We start from the raw sequence: 26,469 nt of genomic DNA on the forward strand, positions 1-26,469 counted from the left end.
AATTCGATTACCATTGTCTGGTATAGTAGGGTCACTCTCCTCCTTAGCCCATCAACAACAACATCTCGTGAAACGAGATCGTGGCCACAAACTCGATCACTAGAACGGACGACCCAAAAGACCGCTCACGATCCCCATCGGTGTACACTAGCCTGATTTGGGACTCACTCCATAGTCAGACCCGAATTCGATTGTAATAGGTCTAGTAGATACACTTCCTTTGCTAAACAAACAGATAGACATTTCTCAAAATAAAACATGGGATGACATAACCTTTGCAAACTTTATCTTTCTCATAAAACGTATTTGAAACACAAAACATACTTTGTCAAGGTCGAGCGTCATATCACATCATAACAACCAAGTCGAGCAATTCACAACCACTCAAAAAGTTATACTCCCCCCGTCCCAAGTTACTTAAGTCGTATTCCATTTTGGGATGTCCCAAGTTACTTGAGTCATTTCACTTTTTGGCTAAAAACAGAACATTTAATTTCACTTACTTTATTATTTCTTTTATTTACTCTTTCTCCTCTCTCTTACTTTATTCTCTTATCTGCTTTATTTTATCTTTATTTAACTAGCTAAACATAACTTTCTTAAATGTGGTGCCGAAAAGAAACGCCTCAAATAACGTGAGACGGAGGGAGTACATTGCAACATATGACAATCACTTTCACTGTAAGCACATATATCACATCACCATGGAATAAAATTAATAATTCCAAGCACACTTAAAAGACATCTCGTCACTTAAAATGATGCTCAAACCGATATGTCAAGTCGAAAGCTCTTGAAAATACTTTAGTTCGAAAAGCCCACCCTGTTCGTTTAATTTTCTAAATTTGAATTCCTTACTTTGACTTCAGTTTTGTCCGTGGAAAAATCCTTTCCTTGAGTTCATGCTTCTCTTCTCTTTTCGTTCCATTCTCAAAAAACGTGCGTGAAAAGCTCATGATTTAATTCGGCCCTTCGTTCTTTCTCTTTATCTCATTCGACCAAAGATCTCTTAAAAGCTCCAGTCCAAACAATTAAACGGACAGCCCAACTAATTAAATTACTCTAGGACCAAATAAAAAATTAGTACAGTAGCCCAAATGCCAAAATGAGTCTTAACCCATTTTGAAAAGTACACAACAAACCATTTTACTCTTCTCAAATTCACGTCACATTTTTCACCGCAGATCATGGCCAGATTTCTTGGTAACAGATTTGAGTGGAGGAATATCTCATGCGTTTATAATCTTGATTAGGCTTCTCAAAAAATTGGGCTTCGAAATATAGTTTCAAAAGGGAATTGGACTTGGAAAAATAAATAAATTGGGGCAGAAAAAGAATAATTGTTATAGGCCCGAAATATATATTATTTTCCTACAAGAATTGAAGGTGGAAAGAAACTGGCTCTCAAACAAAAAAAAAAATTCAACGCACTTTTGAGAACTATAAAAAGATTAGAAAAGTCGGGGTGTTACATTATGATCCACCTTTTAGTATTTATGACAATAATTAATTACATGTTGATTTAATTAACGAAAATAACTCTGATTAAAATCCTAAAGGCATGCACATGTTTCGTCTTTCTTGGTTATTAGACCCTTGTAAATTTTAATACTGGTTTAACCCACACATTGAAATTTCAAATAATATTTTTTTATTTTATTTTATATAAATGCCAGTGAACATGGGCCAGCCCGTATACAATTGGGCCGAATAAGGGCCGCTGGACATCTCACGCACTTCCTTCCTTCTTCAAATATTAATAAACATATTTGTGCAATTTGTTACCAAAAAAGATATCTTCAACAATTAAATAAATGGGTCGGGATGATTTCAGGATCAAGTTGAGGGCAACTCCAACCATACTGGAAAACCCATTTTTCCAGTAAAAAACAGCCCTAACCATACACCAAAACGCATCTCAAATCCCTCGTTTTTGCATTTTTTGAACAGTAGATACCCAAATATGCGATAGCACTGTAGCTACTGCATAATTTGTGAAAAATTGCAACACCCCTTCTTATTTAAGTATTTATTGGGGGAAGAAACATGCATGTGGCCTGATGAAGAGGAAATGGCGGAAACAAGAACCGTAGAGAGATAGACGACTGGTTCTGTATTTCTTCGTATGAAGAAGACGATGGAGACTATGTAATTATTTTATTAAGGTGTATCTATATGGGCTTGACAGTTGTGGGCCTCAATTTAATTATGATAATCTAAATAATTAGTAAAAGATTAAGATAGTTAATTGCTAATATTGATATTTGGTTATGTTTAGTAGTACTAATTAACTATTTTAACACTATACGAATTTAGAGTTTTGAGTTTATATAATTAGGATTTTTTAAAATATATTTGAATTTTAAATTTATATTTGAGTATTTATTCAAGGTTAAGTATTTGTAGTATTTAGTTTAAGTTTAATTATTCTTTCATCTATTATTTAGTTAAAAAGTCAAACAACATTAATTTTATTTTATATAAATCATTAGTATTAATTATTTATTTTGTATAATTTGTGATATTATATATAGTATTATATTTTTAAATTTAATACTATAAGAAAATAGATTAAAGAATATGATAATTAATTTATATAAATTATTATGGGGTTAATGTGTAATTTAAATAAATATGTAGGTAAGATTGAAAAAGTAAAAAGAAATAGGTGAATATGGAATATTATTTTGGGTTTTGGTTTCGTGTAAATGGTTGGAGTAGAATTACTGTTTGATGTGATAGAATTGAAAAAATAGGTTTGAATTTAGCGTAAATGGTTATAGATGTTTCAATTGATAAGAACAATAGGTCGATAATTTGAATGTTCAATATGTATGAGTGTGTGCATATATGAATGTTACAATTTGAACATATTATATAAAAAGTTGTATAAATACATGAAAACGATTTATAAAAGATATGAGAAGATTGCGATCTCTTGAGGTGGCCAATAACCAACCTAACAATTCCTCTCACATCACTTTCATGATTCCCCTATTTCAATCACAGCCTCACACACTATTATTCAAAACCAAAATTATATAGTAGTAGTATTTCAAGATTAAAATATAATGGACACAACAACTATCTTCGTATTATAAATTTATAATTATTATTTGACGGCACCAATATATATATACACATATAATGATGCCCAAGATGATGCAACAACACTTTTTTTGACAGTACTTAAATAAATAAAAAGAATCATAACTTTAAGATGATGTAACAATAGTTTTTTAGTACTACTAGTAGTACTTAAATAAATAAAAGAGAATCATAACTTTTCATTAATATCTGATTAATTATATAATTCTTAAAATTTAAATATAAATTAATAGTATTATTCTAAGCAATCATCCAATAACATTCAAGTCTAATGTTAACATAATAAAATCAAGTATACCAACATAATGACATTATTTTTTTGTTAAATGTCATCATTATCTTAATATATCTAAAACAATGCAATTTTATTACTATTTCACAGTACATTAGTTTCAATCTCAATTATCACAGGATAATTATGATATATTAAAAAGTTGCAATTTTATATTTCAGTTTTAAAAATTATGAGATCGAGTAAAAATCAAGAAAAAGTTACGATTCAAATGACAATTATCTCGTAAATAAAATATAGTCTCTGTTTGATACAGAAATAATAAATAGGAATGGGATAAAAATGAATAAAGTAGTAGGAAAGCAGAATGAAAAATGAGAAATTCTATAAAAAAAAATGAAAATAATAAAAAAAGAGTGATCATTATTTAATTTTATTTTTTCAGAGTGTATTCTCATTTAATAAAATGATCCCATATTTGAAAATGAAAAGAGTATAAAAAGAGAGACAGTGAGAAGAAAGAGAGAAATAATCATTGTTGAGGCAGCAATGGAGGAGTTGTTGGAAGACAGACGGTCAACCGCCATGTCCACCGGCAACCCCTCCTCTCCCTCCACTCTCCGCTTCCTCGGCTTCTCCACCCCACCCGAATCCGACCCGCTCGAGCTCCACGAAAGCGACGTCGTCTGGTCCTTCTCCGTCTCCGTCTCCCCCGACGCTACCCCTCCTCCGCCGCCGCAGCACCACCAAATCCACCACCACCGCCGCCACAATTTCAATCCGGCATCCTCCGGCCTCTCCGCCGCCCTCTCCGACGACCACCGCCACCTCATCCGCCGCAAATCCACCGTGATGCTCGCGCCGGCGTCGAGGAAGGAGGAGATTCCCAATCCTCCGTCGAGGCTCCACCAATCGGCGCCGATGAATGTGCCGCAGTGGCCGAAGGAGCTCCGCCGCAGATGCGGAAACGCCGATTTCGACGGGATCGACGAGGCGGAGGACGACGGCGATGACGAGGAGGAACAGGAGGAGGAGATTGTGCCTCCGCACGTGATCGTGGCGAGGTCGCACGTGACGTTCTCGGTGTTTGAAGGCGCCGGGAGGACGCTCAAGGGGCGGGATCTGCGCCGCGTCCGCAACGCTGTGTTTCAGGAAACAGGTTTTATCGATTGAAATTTGGGGGGAAAATTGAACGAAAATAAGCTAAATTAAATTATTAGCTACGATTTTGACGATGAATTTCTGTTGTAATTTGTAATTTATTTATATATTATGAATGCTATGAACATGTTCGTGTTGGGGAAATAACTACAGCCTCTTTTTAGCTAATACAGCTTAGTACTGTTGAGAGATTATTGGATTATTATTTAAATTATCATGATTATGTTATTGGATTTTTGTTTATCTCTGTAATTGTACTGATTTATTGTTTAAATGGATTGTGATTTTGTAGGAGGATGATCCTTTAACCATTAGTTTGATGTTTAACCACTTAGCCTTCAAATTCACCATTCATATTAGGAAAATCTCTTGTATAGTTAAATAGTGGTAGTAGAATTGAAGGTTTGAGCAGTTTTGTAATGCTCTTGAATGTGTTTTATCCATGGATATTTGCTATGTTTGTGATGGGAAACGCCTGCACTAAATTCTTGAAAGCAAACTGATGGCTGTGGAGATGTTTCATGGTGCGTTTGTCGTTGCAAGAAGAGCTTAAATTGTGCTGGTAAGCTCTCCACCTCACTTTGAGAAGCATGGTTATTTGAGAATAGTAAATTTAATTTTGAATTTTTTGGTTTTTTTGTTTCCTTGATGAGTTGCTGTGGTTTCTATAGAATAGGATCGCTAACCGATTCCTCATTAGTTTTGGAGATGATTTGGTTTTCTATTATAAATGGTGTTGTGTTGATCATCTGTAACATATATCTCCGCCTATCAAAGAAGGCCCATGCTTCAGATTAAGGCGAAAGTAAATAACACGACTGGCTATGGTATTTGATGATGATTGAAGGCATCTCATTTCCGTTCAGTTAGCTTATGTTTCAGTATTATCATTGAAATGATAAAGAAACGCACACTACAATCTCGTCTTATCCTAGTCCTGCTATACATGTTCATCATTTTCCTAGCAGAGCACAAGTTCGTGCCAACTGCCAACTATGTCACCAGTCTGAACTATAAGGTTCAGATCATCACCCTCGATCTCAAAGGTATCTCCAAATTCTCTGTATCGTAGAATTTGTCCCCCCTCTTCTGGTTTTTCGAATAATAGTAATTGAAATCAGAAGGTGAACTGTGTTTTTTCTGTCAAGAATTGGGTTCTATCGTGTGTACTTGTGGCTCCTTGCTTCAAATTTTGAAATCAGTTGAGGTAAAGCTTATCTATGGGGAGAGATAAGAGCCAATTCAACATATAAAATGCTGTACATAGCATTTATTTGTGGTTGCTATTCTTAGGTATGAAATAAGATACTTTTCTGTTTTGATATCTTGAGTTTGACTCTAATTTGCCTTTTCCAATCACATCTTAGCCTCTCTTTGTCTCCTTTCCAACATGTATAAGAATATTAGTAGGTTGAAAAAGACATTTATGGATATGCATGAATCTGAGATTCTCAGTGCTACACTGAGAGGCATCATTGGTGAGTTGATGCCACGAGTGGGAGGACACGACGTTTCATGGTGTCGTGTCCTCGTTTGGGTGTTCGGGTCTTTGAGATGCTACACCGAGTGAATCGTCCATCATCCGTCGATGGATTTTAGACTTAGGTATATTCCACCTAGTGAGAGTGTTGTAAATAAAACCAATGCATAATCATAATAATTTGTTTAAATTACATTCTATTTTCTTATGTGCTATACACTACTCATGTGTTATTAGGATATTTTCTGTGAGCAAAATTGAAGCACTTAACAGTGGCTTGATTTTTAAAATTGAAAGATTCTATGTGTCTTAGAATTTTTTCTTGCACATGGTTGTGGGTATCTCACCATTGATAGTGTGGTTTCTTAATATCAATTTTCCACTCTGCATCATGGAATGTGTATGTTAAATTAATCTTATCCACTCTTTGTCTCAATCAAAGTAAAACACTCTTTTTAGCGCTGCATAGATTTTAGCGCCTGATTCTATGCAGTGTTGTTTGGTGATAGTGTAGGATTTATAAAGTAAGAGAATGGTATTTCTCCTTTTAGAAATATGTCACTTTGAACATCATATCTTTTTACTTTGAACATCATATCTCAAAAAGAAAAATATATGGTTTTGGCCACGAGTTGATCAGCGTAGATGTACAAATATGATACACGAGTTGGTTTACTCAATTTAGAATTTTAAAAAACTTACGGTGATTCAAATGATTTTATATACAAATGGCAAAAATAACTAAAAAGAATTTCATATTCTAAAATATATTTATTACACTCATCTTGCTACTACAAAACTATCACCTAACAATCCTAAATGAGTCATGATGTTTTCCCAGGAAAGAAACTCATACAAATTGGTGGATTAATCTTTGCCAAAGCAAGAATACAAGAAGGCAAAATCCACAACCCATCACCACAAATCAAACCTGATGCAACTGCAGGAACCATCAATCCAGCTTCCTATCTATTCTATTCCAAACATACACCCCCAAGCTCCCTATACACATGTCGATGGCAAACGACGCCCCAACGAGGAACGGCACCGCCATGGCCATCGGGAGAGGCACGAATCTCCCGAGCCGCGCCGGTGCCGCGTCCCTCACCAGGTTTGCCAACACGGCGAACCCAAAAAACCCGTAGCACAGCCGCAAGCAATGGCGAGGCAGAGAGGAGAAGCCCTCCACGCCAAGAATCGCCATGTTTCGATATATGAGCGCGTAGGGCGCCTTGTAGCGCGTAGGGCGCCTTGTAGGTGCTATTCGGGCTCCCCACGTCGAACGCCTTGTAGAAGATGAAGAACGTGAGTGGCGCCACCACGCACCCGATGGCTGTCCCGACCGCCTGGCTGAGCAGCATCGCGCGCGGGGAGGTCAGCGTTAGATGCCCGGTTTTCATGTCTTGCATTAGGTCCGACGATATAGAGACCATCGACTTCACTAAACCGCACCCGATCAGCCCGGCAACTACGCCATTCTCCTCCCCGCCAAGTGCCGCGAGGACAAACAGGGCGACCTTGCCGTAATTAAACGACATGTTCATGTCCGTTAGGCCGGTCTCGTAGGCGTTGCAGAAGCTCAGAGACGGCGCGAAGACGTACACGATGGCTATGTGGTACCACTTGAGCTGAGGGAACATGATTGGGATTATTATGACTGAGAAGACCGACAAAAAAATGCCGGAACAGGACACCCAAAGCGGAATGCTCTCCCTCTTGTAAACCTCGTTCCTCCGAACATCGGCTGCGGATTGGTCCTTGTCGTCCGACTCTGTCATCACGGTCCGCTGCGGAACGTGAAGAACAATGTCTTAACGAAGTTGTAGAGGCCATCACCAAGAATTAGAGAGATTGAAAGGAATACCTGTGAAATAGGATAAGAACACACATTTTAGGTCAAATAACTCATAAATAAAACTCTACCTTAGCAAACGGAAAATAACAAGTTAGTACATAGATACATACTTTGTAACCATTCAGACTCTTCATGCTACTTTCTTTGATGTCTTTGGGGAACCAATCCTCCTTGCGCCGGCCTATCAACCGGCCACATTACGTCCCACGACAAGACTGCTCCGAGAAGCAACGACACGTTCACTAGGTACGAACAGATCATTCCGGCCCCAACATAGGTCATGCAGAAGTCGAAGAAAAATCTGTCGAAATCTCAACGTTTCAAACTAGTTTCCAGACACAAACTCTTGAGACCGAAAAAGGTGAAGTTTGTACCGTACGTTTGCTTCCACGCTCTCAACCCGAACGTCGGGAAGTTGGCAAATCTGCAGTGCTCGCCCCCCGAGTAGAACCACTGGAAGAAGCTCCACACGAAGCTGAAGGAGGAGAACTTCACGAAGCCACGAACCTGTTTCCTGAGTGAAATCGAAAGCCATCTATCTAAAACGCACACACACACGGGTCGTAGTCTATGGCAAGAAAAGAGGAGAGAAGGCCTACTTGGCCATCTTGTCTCCTTTGGGAGTGTGGAATCCATTGATGAGAAGAGCAGTTGCAGTTCCACTGGGGTAGGGCAGTTTGTAGTCTATGATAATCATCTGTCACAACATCAAAATGCCAAAATATTTAGATGATCATTTTTTCTTCCAAAGTTGAAATTTTACATAATACCTTTCTCAGAGGAACCAATGCTACTAGCCCAACAAAGCTAACCACAAACAAGAATCCCATCATCCAATCAAGCTCGGGCTCTTTGAGGTTTGTAGGCGAATTCCCCTCTGTATCGACTCCCGCCTGCTCGTATATCTTCCTACTTAATGACAACAGGAAGGATGCAAAGCCACCTAATGCCAAAAAAAACATAGCATATGAATTAAACACAAAATCAAATGTTCAAAAGAAAAAAGGCATTGTTCCAAGATGCTGCAAACCTCCGTAAGAGAGGCCATAGCAAGCGACTGCACACGTCTGGATCACCGTGTTCTCCTGCCTAGTGAACGGTGTGGTGGTGAAATTGGATTTCTCGAGAAGTTTAGTCCATGTTCGGATGAAGACGAATGCAAGAAGCGCAGCTGACACGTTGAGGTTTGGCACTATCCCGATTGAGAGATTGAGTTTCATCAACACGACACTGTAAATTGTTCCGATGAATAAACCAGCAATCATTCCTCGAATAGTGATCTGTTTTTTCCACGGCGGAATCCTCTTCATGTCATCCGGCAGCTCATCATTTTCATCCAAACTCAGAGTCTCAATCTCTGTGTTTTCACCTTTTTCACCATTCTCCATTTTTCACTTTTCAACCAAAATCACAATTAAAAACTGAAATAAGTTAAGTTTTTGTTTAACAACAAATGGCAATCAACATTAAATGAAAGATATATAGAAATAAAACTGGTTTTGCAAGAAAAAAGACTGGTTTTTTACTTCTATCATAATCAAGAACTCAAGAATTCAACATGAATAAATGGAAAAATGATCAATAATTGGTTTTGCAAGAAAATGACTGTTTTTTTCTTCTATCATAATAAAAAACTCAAGAATTCAACATGAAAAATACAAAAATGATCATTTGCATATAAAAATTCGTTTTGCAAGAAAAAGACTGTTTTTTTTAATCTATCATAATCAAGAACTCAAGAATTCAACATGAATTAATACAAAAATGATCATTTGCATGTAAAAATTGGATTTGCAAGAAAAAGACTGCTTTTTTCCTTCTACTGTAATCAAGAAATCAATGTGAATAAATACAAAAATGATCATTTGAATGTAAAAATTGTACGAATTTCCACAAACCAACCTGAATTCGAAGCTTTCAGCTAGTACAAATTCAGTAGAAATAGTACTAGATAGACTTAGCTCTAAATAAAGAGAATTGAGTTTGATGGATTCGATATTTAAGGATTATGTTGTAATAATGACATAAAAAATGATAGTTTCTAAGCGGTTTTGAGGATCCAAACAGTGAAAAATTAGTTATGAGAACATGCATAACGATTTCTGTTCAAATACATATAGATTTCAGTGCGAAATTGTCGTTTATATATATGGAGCGTGCAAAACGTTTTCTTACCCATTGTTAGCACGAGCTAAATGTGTCTGTTGTTGACGTGGAAATGCCACGTGAATGAAATCATTATAAAATTTAATCAAATTATAGATTATAAATGTCGTTCATTTTTACTAAGTACTATATGTATTTTTGAGGAGAGAAATGTTTTGTCCTTCATTCATTCATGTCATCACAAATTTATACTCCTAGTTGAAGATTAAATTAATTGAAATTATAGTCCAATTTATTTATGCACGTGACCACACCATATTCAAATGATCACAAGATTATTGCTACGGTGGATTTTAGAGCAATACGTTAAAATATTATTGACTAGAAAATTTTACATTAGTGATATAAAATATAGTTTGAAAATGGGTCATGAATTCATTATTTATTTGGAAATTTAGGTATACAAAAACAAAAAGAATCCTCTCATTGAAATTGATTAAAAAAAAACCTTCAAACCTTTATGAGATTAGCAACACAATACAATGATGTGATTATTAAGTTGAAATAAGTGTTGCTCTCTCCACCCCACACTATTTGATTCGTATTCCATATAAAATTGTCTCACATTATGGGCTATATTTTCATAAAAACAAAATATTTAATCTGTCTTATTATATAGTATATCTCCTATTTTATTCTCTTCTAAATAAACACCATATTCTTAAATCTCGGAATCGAAAAAAAGAGAGCAAATGAGACGGATGTAGTACATAGAAAACACATTGATGTCTCCATCGAGCTCACAATACCGCACCCTACCTGCCCGACCACGGTGTTGATGTCCTCCCTACCAAGAGCCAAGTCTTAACGAAGTTGTAGAGGCCATTGCCAAGAATTAAAAACCAAACCAGTGTTATTCAACCTAACCAAATTAAAATTAAATGTTCGTAACACATAATGTCCAAAGAGCAAAACCAAATCAAAACAAAATCAATGCTCAAGAAAGAGCAAAACATATGACCAAAACCAAGTAAAATGTTCAAGAGAAAAGAATTAACATAAGAATCAAAAACCAACACAAATGTACAACTAACATATGAAACGAAAACCAAATCAGTGTTCAACAAAAAAATGACCAAAGCATATGACACAAAACCTAACAAATGTTCACAAGGCATTATTTGAAGATGTGTCTAACATAGCAACAAATGTCGATTAACATTAAAAAATGATTTTGCAATTAAGGACTACAGGCTTTTTTTATTATCGTACTCAACACAATCAAGAACAGAAAGAAATCAATATAAATAAAAACAAAAAAAATTATTGATCATTTGCATGTCTTAAGTTTTATTAAAAAAATCTTACTAGTATGGATGATGAACAAGATGATTTTCTTCTCACAAAATTTAGGAATTTGAAATTCCAATGAGATTATTTTGCCCACATCATAAATGTTGGTTTTGGTTTTGAATTTGGCCTAATTTATAGATTTCAGTAATATTTTCTTTTCTTATTTCTCGATTATTACCACATCAACAAAAATCTAGATAATGTATCCATATACAAGACAACGTGCAACACCGTTGTCATAATCTAAATAGATTGCGTTAGGTATTTTGTAATGCAATTTTATAAAGAACTCACAAAATTACAATAAGAGATATAGTAGTATTCTAGTATACAATTTCTTTCCAATGAAACCAATTCTCTTATTCAAATTTATATTTCTAAACCAAAATATTGTCGTTGTAAAAAGGCTCGAAAAGAAATAGGTTACCTTAAAAAAGAGCAACTATAGTAACCATTCAAAACTACAAGTAGAAGACCTTCTTGATAAGTGGAACCAATTGATTAACCTCAGTTCATGTGCTGCATCCTCCCACTCTCCGCGCCGGCATACGGATCGATCGTGACGTTTATGACAGCTGGCTTCCTTGCTGAGAAGGATTCAGCAAGTGCAGATTTCAGCTCATCGGGAGTTCCAGCAAGATAGCCCTTTCCCCCGAATGCTTCGATGAGGATGTGATATGCTGCACCAGGAACAAAAGACGTTGGGGCAGGATCGTCCTTGTAAGGCCCTGTTATCTCCTCTGGGTTTCTCCGGTCACCGCCATAAACTCCACCATTGTTGAAGACGATTACCACCACGGGCAGTTGATATCTAACAAGTGTCTGTCAATGCCAAATAAAATCGTACACTGCATTAGTTCTAGAGAAAGCAAGGTTCAGACTATTGGAGCCAAAAAATGATAACCGGATAACCATGCTATCACACACAACGGATAACTTTCACGTTTCCACAAAACATAAACAGTCACATAAATTCGAGAAATGTATGCAAATGTGTCTGGAAATTTCTCCGTGGGAGCTAAAAGCATCCTTTTGTCAAATTTCATGGCTAGAATCCTGATGAAAAGATTTGATTGTTTGAGCTATACTACATCTAGTTAGCATATTCAATTCTCGTACACGCCCGGATCTTATGTGTTAATAGTTTTCCTCTGCTAGAATGCAATGAGCAGTACTATGAACAACTTACAATCACTTCATGCCCTACAATTCTCGTCCTTTGAGTAAATGCAGAAACATCGAAGAACGAAAGAAAGAAAAAGCATTTTGCTAATTGTTTCTAAGATTCAAACTAGGAAGAAATTACATGGAAATTGGTGGCAAAAATGAGGCTTAGAGAACAGGGCATACACGATATACGCGACTAATGTCCATCGACACCCCAATTCGCAACGTAGAATCATAAACATAGGAACAATATATGTTTCACAAATTTATGCATTTAGTCCAGTCTACTCTCAAAGAAGATTAAGATCATGCTGAAATTGCAATTCAAGAAAGGCAACAAAAGCTACAAGCAATTAATCACTATAACAAGTTAAGCACATGAAGAGTAAAATGCACCTAACTAGTTCACTAAATATCTATGTTCTTCAGTTCTCAAACATAAGCCATATCTATACATTACCTCAAAATACATAAAGAAATTTGCAGCTGAACTCAACACTAAGTGGTAGTATGAAAATGAAATGTACCTCAACTTCCATAGCGCTGAATCCGAATCCAGAGTCGCCTTCAACAGCCACCACTAACCGATCAGGCGAAGCCACAGCAGCAGCAATGCAGTACCCAAGGCCGACGCCCATAGTCCCCCACGTCCCAGCATCCAACCTCGTCCTTGGCTCTGTCTGCACGAGCACAGATCGCCCCACATCCATAGTATTAGCCCCTTCCGAGACCACCACAGGTGCAGGACTCCCCACCCCCAAAATCGCATCCCTGATGATCTTCATCGGCGTCAAGAAATTGAACGGCACCACAACCTTCGACAACTGCACCTCCATCTTCGCAACATTGTCGTTAGCCTTGCTCCTCACAGCCTCAATCCATGGATGAGTCTTCCCCAAACAGAAGGGATCATCCTTGATTTGCTTATAAATCAATCCCAAAACTTCTTTAGCATCACCCAAAATCCCTAAAAACGGCTTCCTCAGCTCAATCTCCTCCTCACACACGTCGACGATGATGAATTTCACGTCTTTCGACCACTTAGGCGGCTGACCGAAGTGCAGCAGCCAGTTGAGACGCGCGCCAACGACCAACGCCACGTCGCATTTCCCGATCGCAAGTGATCTGGCTGCCGTGGCCGCCAGCTCGTGCTTATCGGAAATCAGCCCCTTCCCCATCGGAGTCGGTAGAAATGGAATTCCGGTGCTCTCCACCAGCTTCGTCAGCTCAGTTTCGGATTTCGCGTAAGCCGCCCCCTTTCCAAACACGATAAACGGCCTCTGCGCCGACCTAAGCAGCTCCACCGCCTTCTCAATTTTCGAATTGTCGATTCTAGGGTTTTCGATTAGAGATTTATCTCGAGAATTTAGGGCTTTTGCGATCAATCTCTCCGCCTCGGACTCATCAACACTCTGGTGAAGCACATCGGTGGGGAGGTCCAGATACGTGCCCCCTGGGCGGCCGGCGACGGCCCAATCGACGGCGCTGAAGACGGATTTGGGGATTTCGGTGATATCGGTGGCCTTAGCGGAGAATTTGGCGAATGGTTTGACGGCGGCGATTTGATCGAGCTCCTGGAAATCGCCGCGGCCGGCGAGGCTCTGATCGGAGGAGCCGGAGATGAGGATCATCGGCCAGGCGTTGGCGGAGGCGTTGGAGAGGCCGGCGAGGCCGTGGACGCAGCCGGGGCCGGAGACGGTGAGGAGGACGCCGGGGCGGCCGGTGAGGTAGCCGTAGGCGGAGGCGGCGTAGCCCGCGGACTGCTCGTTGTGGAAGGCGATGAAGCGGACGCCGAGGGCGACTGCGCGGTTGGCGAGGGAGGTAACGGGGATTCCGACGACGCCGAACATCCTGTCGATGCCGGCGCGTGACAGGCACATCGACACCAGCGCGTTGCCGTCGATCATCTTTTTGATGTCAGCTTCCGCCATTAGAGTGTGATGAAGTGAGAATTTGGGATGAAATGAAATTACGAATTTAAAAATAATTGTAGGTGCAGCAAGATTCAATTTTGATTCTTGCACATCAAGGCAATTGAAAAATTGGTGACGTTTTTCGTTGATTCAATTTCTCTACAGCTGATTTCATCAAATATTTTGAAGAATTTGGAGAAGAATTTCGAATTCAATGTTGATTTCATTTGTCTAACCTTTTGGTTTGATAAAATATCTTTAGTAAAATGGGCTCTGAGAAAATGCTGACTTAAAATGGACTAATATCCCTTAAAAAATAATGTAATATAAAGTGTAAATATGCATAATTCAAGTCCATGAATCAAAATTATCAAATCATTATTCCATTTGTCTGTTAATAAATATCTAATTTTTTATCGAATCAAATTTTAAAATATAATTAAATTATTAGCCCATCATAATTGAAGATATTCGACCCACATATTGGAGGAATTCTCGGCCCAGATTAATTTAAACACAGTTTATATCTGATAATAATATCCAAGACCCAGATTTCGTATATTTCTCATAAAGTAACCGATTTAGGCTCTTCGATATTTCAGTTATAAAACATTGGAGAGCATAAAAATTCTTGAATCTATAAGAAAACAACCATTGATAAAAAAAAAATTCCTATCAAATCAGCAGCTCAAGCAAAAAATGACAAATTATCAAACAAATTTATTACAAAGTACGGCTACTTAAACCTTGTACTCATTGATGAGGTGGATCGTCGATACTTCAAATAACATGAGATCAATCTACAGTTGCATTAAGGTATTACAACCTAAACTACCTGTTGTACTTTCCGAGGTTCAATCGATCTTGTGATGCTTGAGCTATGAATAATACTACTTTGGAGTATTTACTTTATGTCTATAGTTTGATATTGTAATATTATTTAATTTTGATTTAGTCGTAGTATGAGACAAGTTTGAGCTTGCAAATATTGGACTAAACTAAATTGTGGTTTCATTTGAAGTTTTAAATTCAAAATCTGACTACTCGATTAACTTGAACAAAATATTGGGATCACTAATGGCTCACCGTGGTAATTTTTGTATCTGGCTCTATTAACTTTTATTAGACAAAAAAAATCGATTGGATGCATCTTTGTTAAATATATTTTGTACCACATTATTTAACCTCAAAGTTAGGTCAAGTATTAGTAATTAATTAACTAAAATATACTTTATTTATTAGGGGTTGACTGCTTATTGGGCCTTTGACTAAAAGATAGATATCTAATTTGAAGTTTGAACATTTGACTTCGTGTTTTATCGCACATGGTAAGATATTTATTTTTGTTAAATGAATAAAAACATTTTATAATGATTTTAATTACTTTTTTGAAGCTGAATGGAAATTTGACAAGCACATTGTTAAGACTGGAGAGATTTTTTTATATTCGAACTTTTAATAAATAATCCTCCTTCTCTACGTGTGTTATTAGATAAATTTGAATTTCATGTATTTGCAAAGAAATAACATAGATATCTTCTCTATTTAGGCCATGATCAGTTTATTAAATAAAATTAGAAGTGGAGGAGATGATTAATCATGAGATAATAATTGCAATGTTGTGAATACGGGTCAAGATGACCAAACTTTTAAGGGAAAAACGACCGTCATTAACCACAATAAGCATAGTTAATCCTCTAATAAGTCTTAAAAATTGATAATAACATTACCATAATCAGAATAAGTTTGGGGATAGGTCTAATTTTTTATAAAATGGAAACATTATAAAGTGGTGTCGGTTTATCATAGGAAATAGTAATACTACAACCAATCAAGGGGGAATTATTAATTCCTAGATCTATAATTTTTGACACTGTACACAAATCCATACCATTTTTCATGGGACATTATTAATTGCCACTACAATCAATTGACTTTTTATAGCGTGACAAAAATTGATATGTCAAAATTGACATGTACTTAAATAGTAGTGACATGTAACCTAATGATTATAACAAAATTGAAATATTATGTAATTAATTACCATAAACAAGGCTATGATATTTTTCACAATCATCAGCAATTCTAACAAAAGTATTTTTTCTTCTCGGGATAAATAAAAGAAAAATGATAGATACACAAAACTTTATGTAGCTCAAATAGAAAAAAAAAATCGAAACACTGTTTTGACTTATATTTTACAATTTTTTTAGATTCTGGTCCCAACACTTATTACAATTGTTTTATTATACAGTAAAATTCATTATTTCTGTTTATTAAATCACCATAAAGATTAGCATCTATTTACCAAACCTACGATCTAAAACTAAATGTCATCAATCCCCAGATATATTAATGATTTCCTCACAAAAATCAATGCAATTTATTTACAAGTTGCTAAATAACTATTTCATCACTATTGTAAATACTTTATATGAAATGGAATATTTATTTGAATTAAAGATTATGTCTACGATGACGGTGTGTTTACGAAGCCATAGAAATTAAATATTTATTTGAATCGACAAGTCGAAAGATGCACATGGATGATCATAAATTGAAGAAATTTTTAAAGTTGAAGTTCCCTTTAATTGCACAAAAATTATACACTGATTTAGTAAAGCGTAACGCAATATTTCACTCATATGTTAATTATTTTCCCACCTAATTAATTCCGTTGAAAATCGTATTAATTCCACTCCCGTGAAAGGGATAAGAATAAAAAAGCCCGCCAAATGAATGGCCCCACACATCGAATCCGACGGTCACAATCGACAGATCTCAAAATCGACGGCCCTAACTCCTCGATCATTGGCAGGCCAAAAACTACCGACGCTCATCGACGGTCATGATCAATCCACGTGGCGAGAGAGATGGAGATGATAGATTAAAGTGATATAAAACGTCACAGAGTGGCAAAGCCGCGTAGCTACTTTTTCACACAGAAGCACACTCTAGTGTGTGTGAATGTGCATATACATCTAACCTCACTGAGGAAATTTCGAAAAATTTCTCGCTCTTCTTCCATTTTTCGTCGATTTTTTTTTCTGTTTGAGGTGAGAGAGAATGGAGATTTTCTACTATATGGTGTTCGGCGGGCTGGCCGCGGTGGTGGCGGCGCTGGAGCTGAGCAAGAGTAACAAGGATCGGGTGAATACGTCTTCAGCTTTCAATTCGTTCAAAAACAATTACCTGCTCGTCTACTCGCTCATGATGGGTAAGTGGATTCTGTTTCCCGATCTCGGATCTTAGGCCTTTTCGATACCGCACTTGGTCGCAATTTGATTCGATCTAGCTCGATTTGAGTGAGCCGAAATGTTGTGATGTTGCGTTTGGATGAGTAAGTCTGCATGATTTGGATTGAGTCTTAGGCCTTTTCGCTATCGCATTTGATCGCAATTTGTTTTGATCTAGCTTGATTTGAGTGAGAGGAGAGTGTTTGCGAAAATGTTGTTATGTTCTTCGCTCGCGTGCCTTTGGATGTGGATTCCTATGTGTATCCGTTTATGCTGTGTTGTACATTGAAAGCATCTATGTGTGATCTGACGATTGATCATGGATCTAATTTGTGTGAATGTGATTGGATTTTTGTGTTAGGGAGATTTGATTGTTATATCTTGTGGATCTGGAGATTGCTTGAATTTGAGTTAGTTCAGTATGGTTAGGGAGATGTTTATTGAACTTAAAGTCGTTTCTACTTCTATGAGATTTAGCTAGATCATTGATTGATATGGCTGCTTTCTGATGTGCTTTACATGTGGAGACAGCTGGTGACTGGTTGCAGGGACCGTATGTTTACTATCTCTACAGTACATATGGTTTCGGGAAGGGTGAAATTGGACAGCTCTTTATTGCTGGATTTGGCTCTTCAATGTTGTTTGGAACCATTGTTGGATCTCTAGCAGATAAACAGTGAGATAGACTTTTGAAATGGTGCTAATTTGATTTATTATGATCTATATTCTCTGTTTGATGCATATGCAATGAAATTGTAGGGGGCGAAAGAGAGCCTGTGTGACTTATTGTATCACGTATATACTGAGCTGCATTACCAAACATTCTCCTCAGTACAAAATTCTGATGGTTGGACGTATTTTGGGTGGTATTGCCACATCTCTCTTGTTTTCTGCATTTGAGTCGTGGCTTGTGGCAGAACACTTCAAGGTAATTTGTTATTTAGATATAACCCTGCTGAATTTCTGGTTATGAGTGTGCGTTTGTTTGCTAGCTCACAGTTATCTTGATTGACCTCATCATGCATAAACTTATCTTATAGCTCTAATAGATTTAGAGCTGCTTTGTTCTATACTCCCTGTTCTTGCTGTGACGAGCTTGCATTTTCATTGTTTGATTTTATCAAGATGGCTTCTATCTACAAATGGTCTTTTTGATACAAATTTAATTACAGCAAGTGTATTATGTATTGATTGCTTTCTATAATGTTTTTCAGAGAGGCTTTGAACAGCAATGGCTCTCAGTAACTTTCTCCAAGGCAATATTCCTTGGCAATGGTCTTGTTGCTATTGTAGCAGGCTTGTTTGGAAATTTTTTGGTTGATTCTATGAATTTGGGGCCTGTATCTCCATTTGATGCTGCTGCCATATTTCTAGCTATTGGAATGGCTGTAATATTATCATCATGGAGTGAGAACTATGGCGACCCTTCAGAGAGCAAGGACTTGCTCACTCAATTTAAGGGTGCAGCTGTAGCAATTGCTTCAGGTATTTATAGTTTTCTTAGCTGAAATATATTCACCAACTGTATGAATTTGTATATCATTTTCTTTGCAAGTTGTAGTAAAAGGTTTCCAGTTATAGGTCCCATCTACATCTTTCACCACCTAGAAAGTAGAAATGCAAGGGAATAGATATTCCAATCTAGAAACCTCTATAAAATTGATTGAATTGAAGCTGTTTTACCACTGCCACTTCTATGTTTCGCTCAATGCCCATTCTCATGAAAATGACTCAAATATTTTTCATGGTCAGATGAGAAGATAGCATTGCTTGGTGCCATACAATCTCTGTTTGAAGGTTCAATGTATACATTTGTGTTCCTCTGGACACCTGCCTTGAGCCCCAATGATGAAGAAATTCCACATGGCTTTATCTTTGCAACTTTCATGCTGGCTTCAATGTTGGGAAGCTCAATTGCATCTCGCTTGTTGGCCCGCAACACAGTTAAAGTGGAGAGCTATATGCAGATTGTATTCGTCATTTCTTCTGCCTCTCTAATGCTTCCCATATTGACAAATGTATGTCCAAGTTTCTGTTCTAATGCTTGATATATCTTTGCTGATGGGCCAATGTCTAACTTCTACTTGCTCTATGATAGTTCTTAGTACCAGCAGATCCAAAGAAGAAAGGCGGCAGCATTTCATTTGCAGGCTGTCTCCAGCTTCTTGGCTTTTGCACTTTTGAAGGATGTGTTGGTCTTTTCTGGCCGTCCATTATGAAGATGAGATCTCAATACATACCTGAGGAGGCTCGAAGCACCATCATGAACTTCTTCCGGATCCCACTCAATATCTTTGTTTGTATCGTTCTATACAATGTGAGTCTTCAGTTCTTCCCCTTAATTGCTATCCATGTTTGGTAATAGGGCACGCACATGTTTACAGAGATTAGCAATTTTGCACCATGATAGATCTCAGGCACATATAATCTCCAGTCTAAGGATTACTTTTTAATCTACTGCTGAACTTAACAGTTCTGTTTTATTGCAGGTGAACGCGTTCCCCATCACGGTTATGTTTGGCATGTGCTCCATCTTCCTCTTTGTGGCCTCCATCTTGCAGCGACGACTAGCAGCAATCGGAGAGAAGCCAAGTAAGTAACCGTTGCTTGGAACTACTCACTGTAGTCTCAATTCGTGTGTCATTGTCTCATTTTTGGTGTTTGAATTTCTGCAGAGACCGAAGATTGGGCTATGATGAAGGAAAGAACCAGCGAGGCTGAGCCACTAAACGATGCCTGATTGACTCATAGTTAAATCTGGGATATGATCATTTGTTTTCTGCCATGAATAGCAGACAATAGTTTGTAGTCGAGCTTATTATAAAAATTTATTGCTCTATCAGAGAAGCTGCATAAGAAAAGATGGTTGTGGGAAGGGGAGAGAGAGAGAATGGGAACATTGCAGATTTACAATTTTTAGATTTGTGTCACTTCTCCATAATTTCCTCTTATATTATTATTTTTTCCTACGATTTTAAGAATCCACATTGCCCCAGTTTTGTATCAGCCAGCCCTTTCTTTTTGTTGTTTCTAATGTAACAGAACAATTCTCTTGAAATTTTGATTTGCTTTGCTAACTTTGTCTTGATTTTGCACAACTCCCAAATGCCATATAACATGGTTTTGAAAATGATTTAAATACACAACATTCAACCTTTTAAAATCGTATCCTAAATCCAAGCCCTAAAAATCCAAACCCCCTAGCTGAAGTGGTTGAGGAGGGAGGCAAGGATACCGCGCCATCCTATAGGTCACGAGTTCGACCCCTGGGAGGCGCAACTTGGGGATTAATTTCCCCTGGGGAGTTCTTGAGTCCTGGCCTGGACCCAGGCGCTGGGGGAGATAGGTTAACTTGGTACCCTTGATTGGGTTGATACAGTTAACTGGTCTGGACCCGTGCTTGGGGAAAGGTTGGCTGACTCGTTCCTTCCCATCCCGACAACGAAGTGCGTCTCGGTGATAAGACGCTTCACCTCCGACCATTAGGCCGGGGGTCTGAGTCACTTCGGGGGTAGATGGGGAACCATCGTCGATCCTACTTAAAAAAAAAACCTTTTAAAATCGTATCATTCTGAATTTTTTTTAATGACCACAGAATACCAAAAATTATTCTTTGATGAATTATTGGTTGTTACTAGAAAAGACATCTTACATCCCATCAAAAAATGGGAATGATATTATTCCAGAACTGCAATGTAATTGCAGCAGTTTTGAAGTCGTGTTGTAATTGCAAATTTAGTGTATGACAATCTTAATGCGAACTTGATTCTAAGCCTAATTAACTTAATCTAGATGAGTTGAAGAAGATTAGAGATATAATGGCTTGCAAAAGATTTCACATAGTTTGATAGAAAGAAATGAGGCTTCAACCACATACCATGTCAATAATAATAAAACAAAAAGAGTAGTACTTGTATTGCAATTCATAGGTAAGTTAACATCAACTTATTCCTACTTTTTTTTTTATTTTTTATTTATTTTTTATTCCTACTTGAAATGAATAATACATACGAAGAGATGTGGTTTGTCAAAATATTAGCCTACTCCATATGTATGCACAATGAATTATTCTTTTTGTCAAGAAAATATACGCAAACTAGATGAGTATAAGTTGAGGGAGAATCATTTACATGAGACGGTTGCGTTTTGCATTCATAGTAGCAACTTCCAGGTCCCCGACGAAGAAGAGAATTTTGTCCAAGATACCTGCACTTGGTACCTCTTCATCTACGCCTCTCGTGCAGCTCATATCAGCTTCTCGTCTTGATCCCAGACCCCGTTCAATGCGACCTTGATGGACTAAATAATAATCTTCCCCTTCCCTTATTATCTTCAACCCCCTGCATATAGATTGCTATAATTTAGTCCAATACCATTGAATTAGGAATGATCCCAGATTTTTTCCATTTGAAGCCTTTGATAAAGCAGAAACAGATAGTCATATATGCTCTACAAATCTCTACTTGAACAGTTTAACTACACAAAAATCACATTTCCAGAACATACAAAAAATCCCATTGGCCCGATAAAACTGATCACTGATGTGTATTCAGGCGTTTCAAAATGAGAGTTATCGGTTCTAATTTGCAAATATCTTATGCAAAGTTGCAATAACTTAACTGCAGAAAACACTCAAATTTACAGAAAAATAATGCAATTTTGACTTACAATCCAACACGATCGCATCGATCTTGAACAACGTAGACGTCTTTCCACGAATCAGGAGCTGCAGGCGCGTAAAATGTGGCTCGGTCTATCCCCCATCTCTCCTTAAAGAGATTAGACCATAGCCCCTCATCTGAGGCCAAGTCTCTCCATTTCCTACACACTTGGATCATAAACCAACCATCTTTTAGCATCATTCAAACAAGATAGAATCACCCATCTTCACCCTCAACATCAAAATCAAAAGTTTGCAACCAACAATTGAGAATTTTGCTAGAATGTAACACCTAAAGATCAAATTTTTCCGGTCATAATCCTCAAGAATTTCGCAAATCAAAACCCTAGCTAGCAATATAAAACAGAGTTGAATGAACTGATGCAAGAAAAGATTAACACAGAAATCAAAATTGTTAGATCTTCTTGATTATCATCCAATCTTAATTTCACAATCTTGACATACAGAATACATTTATATCGAGCTAAAATTAAAAGAATGTATTCCTCAAAAATCGTGTCAGATACAATTAGTACTGTTCATCTCAAGAAACCCAAATCAGATCCCTACAAAAATTCCCAAAATAATTCAAAATTCTCGAATTTAAACGATCAAGAACGCAACTTTTTTACTAACCCAGTTGAGCAGCTGCGAGATTTTGAGGATCCAACAAATAGAAAATCTTGAGATGAAGATCCGTTGGCAATTTCTCCATAGCTTGATCACACCAGCTTCTGGGGAAGAAAAGAATCGAGAATTCTGTGCTGTCTGATTGAATCTACGAGAGAGGATTTCTCTCTCTATTTTGAGTAAATGAAATTAGTTGCATGGTGATATGATAAGAAAATTGGCATCTTGTCAACGGATTATCGGTAAATTTTGTAACCGAAATTCCAATCACAAAATAAAAGAGATGAATGTAAGTAATTGTTTATCTAGTCAAACCAAGAATTTCACTGAGCAATTCTATCTAGAGAAGTAATAAATTTACACAATTGTACATGTATACTCAAACTTTTTAAAGATTTTATATTGAATATCGATTTATAAATATTAGTTGATTTTTTAAAATAAATTACACACTAATCATGTTGCAATAATTAAAAAAAATAACTTGAATATTTACATATTTAAGAAAAAATTACTTTTTTACTAAATAATGTGTAATTAATTCAAATCAAGCTCGAAATCATGTTACAATTTGACATAAAGTTTCTATATCACTCCTTTTAGTACAGAATAGTATAACAAATAACAAAATTGATTTTTAATTAAATTCAGTTAAATCTAAAAATTAAGGACAATTTATGTACATTTAATTTTACTCTTTTATTTATAAACAAAATAGAGAACCATAATTTTAGTTGCACTATGAAACATACATCAATGATATAGTAGAAAATAGATTTACCCTAAATTCAATGATATAGTAGAAAATAGATTTACCCTAAATTATTTCCTTCAAAACTCCATAATTAATAATTCATTAAAAGAAAGAAAAAAAAGGAAAAAAATAGTTTTATACTCCATTTATTTACAAAAATCAAGGAAGAGGTGATATGTATGTAGCTCATTCTAGTTAAAACTTAACAGGCATGAGTTTTAATAGTATCTTTTAAGTTGAAAATATTACTCCACGATATTAATGTTGACCAAATTAAATAGAAAAGATACACATTTTTTTCTTAATGAAAAAAATGAATCAAATTAAAACCGTAAAAAATAATTTTCCATTTATAATTTATGAATATCATCATATTTAAGCTTATTAAACTAAAACTTCATTTTATACGTAACATCTCACAAAATAATAACGGATTTAATATTATAATCCTGTCTGAAATTAAAAAATTATAATTCATCAAGTATGGCCATGGCTGACCTTTTAGAATCAGTTTGCCTTTTGAAAAAAAATCTAATTTCCTCTCATTATTTCGTTTAAATTTTGTGACGGGATATACTCTCTCAAATTTAATTTGTGGTGTGCAATTTGCCAACTATTCGATAAATATTCAACCTTTTTATTACATTATTGTTATTTGTTGGAGACAGGATACATTTTATTTATCTTACGTATTATTTTGGGATATTGGTCTCTAAAACTAGGCCTGCCAAATCGGATAGCCGTGTGACATCCTAACCCAAAATGTGATCTATTATAATATTTGATCATGTATTATCGATATATTAAGTGGGTATCATAGAGATGATATTTAGTATTATGATCGACTCAACATAACATAATATATTATATAATTTTGATTCATCGAAGTTATTAAAAGTAAATATATAGTATAATGTGTGAAATGCATATAAGTATAATGTGTGAAATGCATATATAATGCTTAAAATACTAAATAGTTAATTAAATTATAATACGTGTATGTGCATGGTATTATTTTGCATGGAAGTATATATGTATTTTGAATATAGTGCTTATTAAATTAATACAATGTTACAAATAGATAAGTACCAAATGAATTTAGTAAATAAAATAATTCTAAATAGATAGTAAAGTAGGAAAATTGTATGTATAGTAATAATAAAGAAAAAGGAAGGATACAACTACACGTATACAATTGGGTGCATGCGTGTTGCATGCACGTATCACCCGTGCAATAATATATATATTTTTTAATAGTATCCTTTTTATTCAAAAAGTGTACAACAAGGATCTGAAATCATATTGGGACATTCGGGTCAATCACAATGGACCTACCGGTCAAATCACAGTGAGACCTATAGATCAAATCATATTGGCATATTGGAAAACTCCGGACAAATATCTTGATTTGTCACAGAATAATAAACTGGATAAAGAGGCATATGTATATGGATGTGAAATTATTTATGGTTATTAATGCTTATGATTATATGTATTGGTCGGAGAACATGGATGTGAAATTATTTATGGTTATTAATGCTTATGATTATATGTATTGGTTGGAGAATATGTTTGATAATTGTAATATGAAATTAAGGGTGAAATTTATATATATTGGATTGTGGCTCATAGATATCGATGATATAAATAGATGTTGGTTTTTGAATGTATATGATAGGAGTGGTTTATTCGACATGTGGATTAATAGCTTTAAGAATTTCTTGGATTAATTTATTTTAATAATATATGTCAAAGGGGTTGGGGTGTGACAATCCGATCTTGAAATTTCCAAAATCTAATATCTGATATCTGACCCGAATTTGATTTTGGGTACTCGGATACCCGACTCGGGTATCCAGTCCCGATTGTGATTTAGATTTTTTTTTGTTACCTTCACTCCTCGTAGCTGACGGCGGTAGCGAAGGCGGCGGCTATGGATGGCGGTTGAGCGGGACGGTAGCAGAGAGGGTGCCATGTCGCTGGCCGCTGGGAGAGGTGGACGGCGGAGGGGTGAGGGGCGAGAGGGAGAGGGGAGAGGGTGATCGGAGGCGGAGAGGGAGCGGCGCCCACTTCATTCTTCAACTGAATAAGAATTCGAATTGGGAATTGGGTTTGGCCTTTGGGCCCTTGGGTTATTCTAATTTTACTAAGTCAGAATTCGTGTTGGACTCATTAGTTAATAATAGTAATTTGTTATTTAAAATTAAAATAAACTAACAATATAGTATAAAATTTAAAAATAATTGAGAAATTCGGGTATACCGGATATTCGAAAATCCAAAAATTGAGTACCCGATCCCGAACCCGAAACCCAAAAAATCGGATATCGGGTATACAATTACCCGATTTTTCGGGTTTGGATATCGGGTATACAATTACCCGATTTTTCGGGTTTGGATATCGGGTATTGGATACCCGATATCCATTTTGACAGCCCTATCTAAAACCATGAACTTTGGTAAATTTTGGTATTTTCCACACTTTGAAATTGGTTTCAAAAATCACAAACTTACATTTTGTTTGTTATTTCCCATGGCATGTCAATCACTATAACCAACCAACTTCCGTGCATAATTTATCCTATTTGGCATTACTAAATCAACGTGATTTTCTATGTAGCATTTTATCCTACTTGTCACGAACTTAAAAAGTAATCTAAAATATCATACACATTTTACGGTTACCCACGCATAATAAGATTTTTTCCAAAAATATCTTATTTGGGCTGCCATGGAAAATAACAAACAAAATAAAGTTTGTGTTTTTGAGGCCAATTTCAAAGTTCGTGGGAAATATCAAAATTTGACCAAAGTT

The 26,469-nt window shown here is 36.3% G+C and overlaps 4 protein-coding genes and 1 pseudogene across 6 annotated transcripts; 2 read left to right on the top strand and 3 right to left on the bottom strand.

The window, feature by feature from the left end:
* Window positions 1-3,828: 3,828 nt before the first annotated feature.
* Window positions 3,829-4,744, top strand: LOC121780660. Its single transcript, XM_042178277.1, has one exon. It carries the CDS (start codon window positions 3,890-3,892, stop codon window positions 4,511-4,513), a length of 624 nt encoding a protein of 207 aa, XP_042034211.1. The 5' UTR covers window positions 3,829-3,889; the 3' UTR covers window positions 4,514-4,744.
* A 2,061-nt stretch (window positions 4,745-6,805) lies between these two features.
* On the bottom strand, window positions 6,806-9,247 carry LOC121780657 (annotated as a pseudogene).
* Window positions 9,248-11,557: 2,310 nt separating this feature from the next.
* Window positions 11,558-14,652, bottom strand: LOC121783055 (2-hydroxyacyl-CoA lyase-like). Its single transcript, XM_042181099.1, has 2 exons — window positions 12,990-14,652; window positions 11,558-12,117 (listed from the first exon to the last, which is right to left on the bottom strand). Exons 1-2 carry the CDS (start codon window positions 14,391-14,393, stop codon window positions 11,803-11,805), a joined length of 1,719 nt encoding a protein of 572 aa, XP_042037033.1. The 5' UTR covers window positions 14,394-14,652; the 3' UTR covers window positions 11,558-11,802.
* Window positions 14,653-17,313: 2,661 nt separating this feature from the next.
* LOC121782818 (molybdate-anion transporter-like) lies at window positions 17,314-20,592 on the top strand. The gene is made up of 8 exons (XM_042180777.1): window positions 17,314-17,592; window positions 18,143-18,287; window positions 18,371-18,539; window positions 18,826-19,096; window positions 19,364-19,629; window positions 19,710-19,928; window positions 20,101-20,203; window positions 20,287-20,592. The coding sequence occupies exons 1-8, from the start codon at window positions 17,442-17,444 to the stop codon at window positions 20,349-20,351; spliced, it is 1,389 nt and encodes a 462-aa protein (XP_042036711.1). The 5' UTR covers window positions 17,314-17,441; the 3' UTR covers window positions 20,352-20,592.
* Window positions 20,593-20,689: 97 nt separating this feature from the next.
* LOC121782819 lies at window positions 20,690-23,192 on the bottom strand. Of its 3 annotated transcripts, none has more exons than XM_042180778.1 (4): window positions 22,908-23,192; window positions 22,280-22,439; window positions 21,742-21,951; window positions 20,690-21,149 (listed from the first exon to the last, which is right to left on the bottom strand). In XM_042180778.1, exons 1-4 carry the CDS (start codon window positions 22,984-22,986, stop codon window positions 20,795-20,797), a joined length of 804 nt encoding a protein of 267 aa, XP_042036712.1. In that variant the 5' UTR covers window positions 22,987-23,192; the 3' UTR covers window positions 20,690-20,794. The 3 variants fall into 3 exon arrangements, with proteins under 3 accessions (XP_042036712.1, XP_042036713.1, XP_042036714.1); XM_042180779.1 differs by having other exon boundaries at window positions 20,690-21,146; window positions 22,908-23,191; XM_042180780.1 differs by lacking the exon at window positions 20,690-21,149 and having other exon boundaries at window positions 21,503-21,951; window positions 22,908-23,172.
* Window positions 23,193-26,469: the final 3,277 nt, after the last annotated feature.

The sequence above is a fragment of the Salvia splendens genome, chromosome 20 (genome assembly GCF_004379255.2).
Source record: "Salvia splendens isolate huo1 chromosome 20, SspV2, whole genome shotgun sequence".
In the NCBI taxonomy this organism is placed as follows: domain Eukaryota; kingdom Viridiplantae; phylum Streptophyta; class Magnoliopsida; order Lamiales; family Lamiaceae; genus Salvia; species Salvia splendens.

Coding starts and splice junctions, on each gene's coding strand:
- LOC121783055 (XM_042181099.1), bottom strand. CDS start 14,393: ATGGCGGAAGCTGACATCAAAAAGATGATCGACGGCAACGCGCTGGTG. Junction 12,118..12,989: donor TCAGCGCTATGGAAGTTGAG/GTACATTTCATT, acceptor TGGCATTGACAG/ACACTTGTTAGATATCAACT.
- LOC121782819 (XM_042180778.1), bottom strand. CDS start 22,986: ATGGAGAAATTGCCAACGGATCTTCATCTCAAGATTTTCTATTTGTTG. Junction 21,952..22,279: donor CGATGCGATCGTGTTGGATT/GTAAGTCAAAAT, acceptor ATCTATATGCAG/GGGGTTGAAGATAATAAGGG. Junction 21,150..21,741: donor GCAAAACGCAACCGTCTCAT/GTAAATGATTCT, acceptor TTTTTTTTTAAG/TAGGATCGACGATGGTTCCC.
- LOC121780660 (XM_042178277.1), top strand. CDS start 3,890: ATGGAGGAGTTGTTGGAAGACAGACGGTCAACCGCCATGTCCACCGGC.
- LOC121782818 (XM_042180777.1), top strand. CDS start 17,442: ATGGAGATTTTCTACTATATGGTGTTCGGCGGGCTGGCCGCGGTGGTG. Junction 19,630..19,709: donor TGCTTCCCATATTGACAAAT/GTATGTCCAAGT, acceptor GCTCTATGATAG/TTCTTAGTACCAGCAGATCC. Junction 20,204..20,286: donor AGCAATCGGAGAGAAGCCAA/GTAAGTAACCGT, acceptor GAATTTCTGCAG/AGACCGAAGATTGGGCTATG.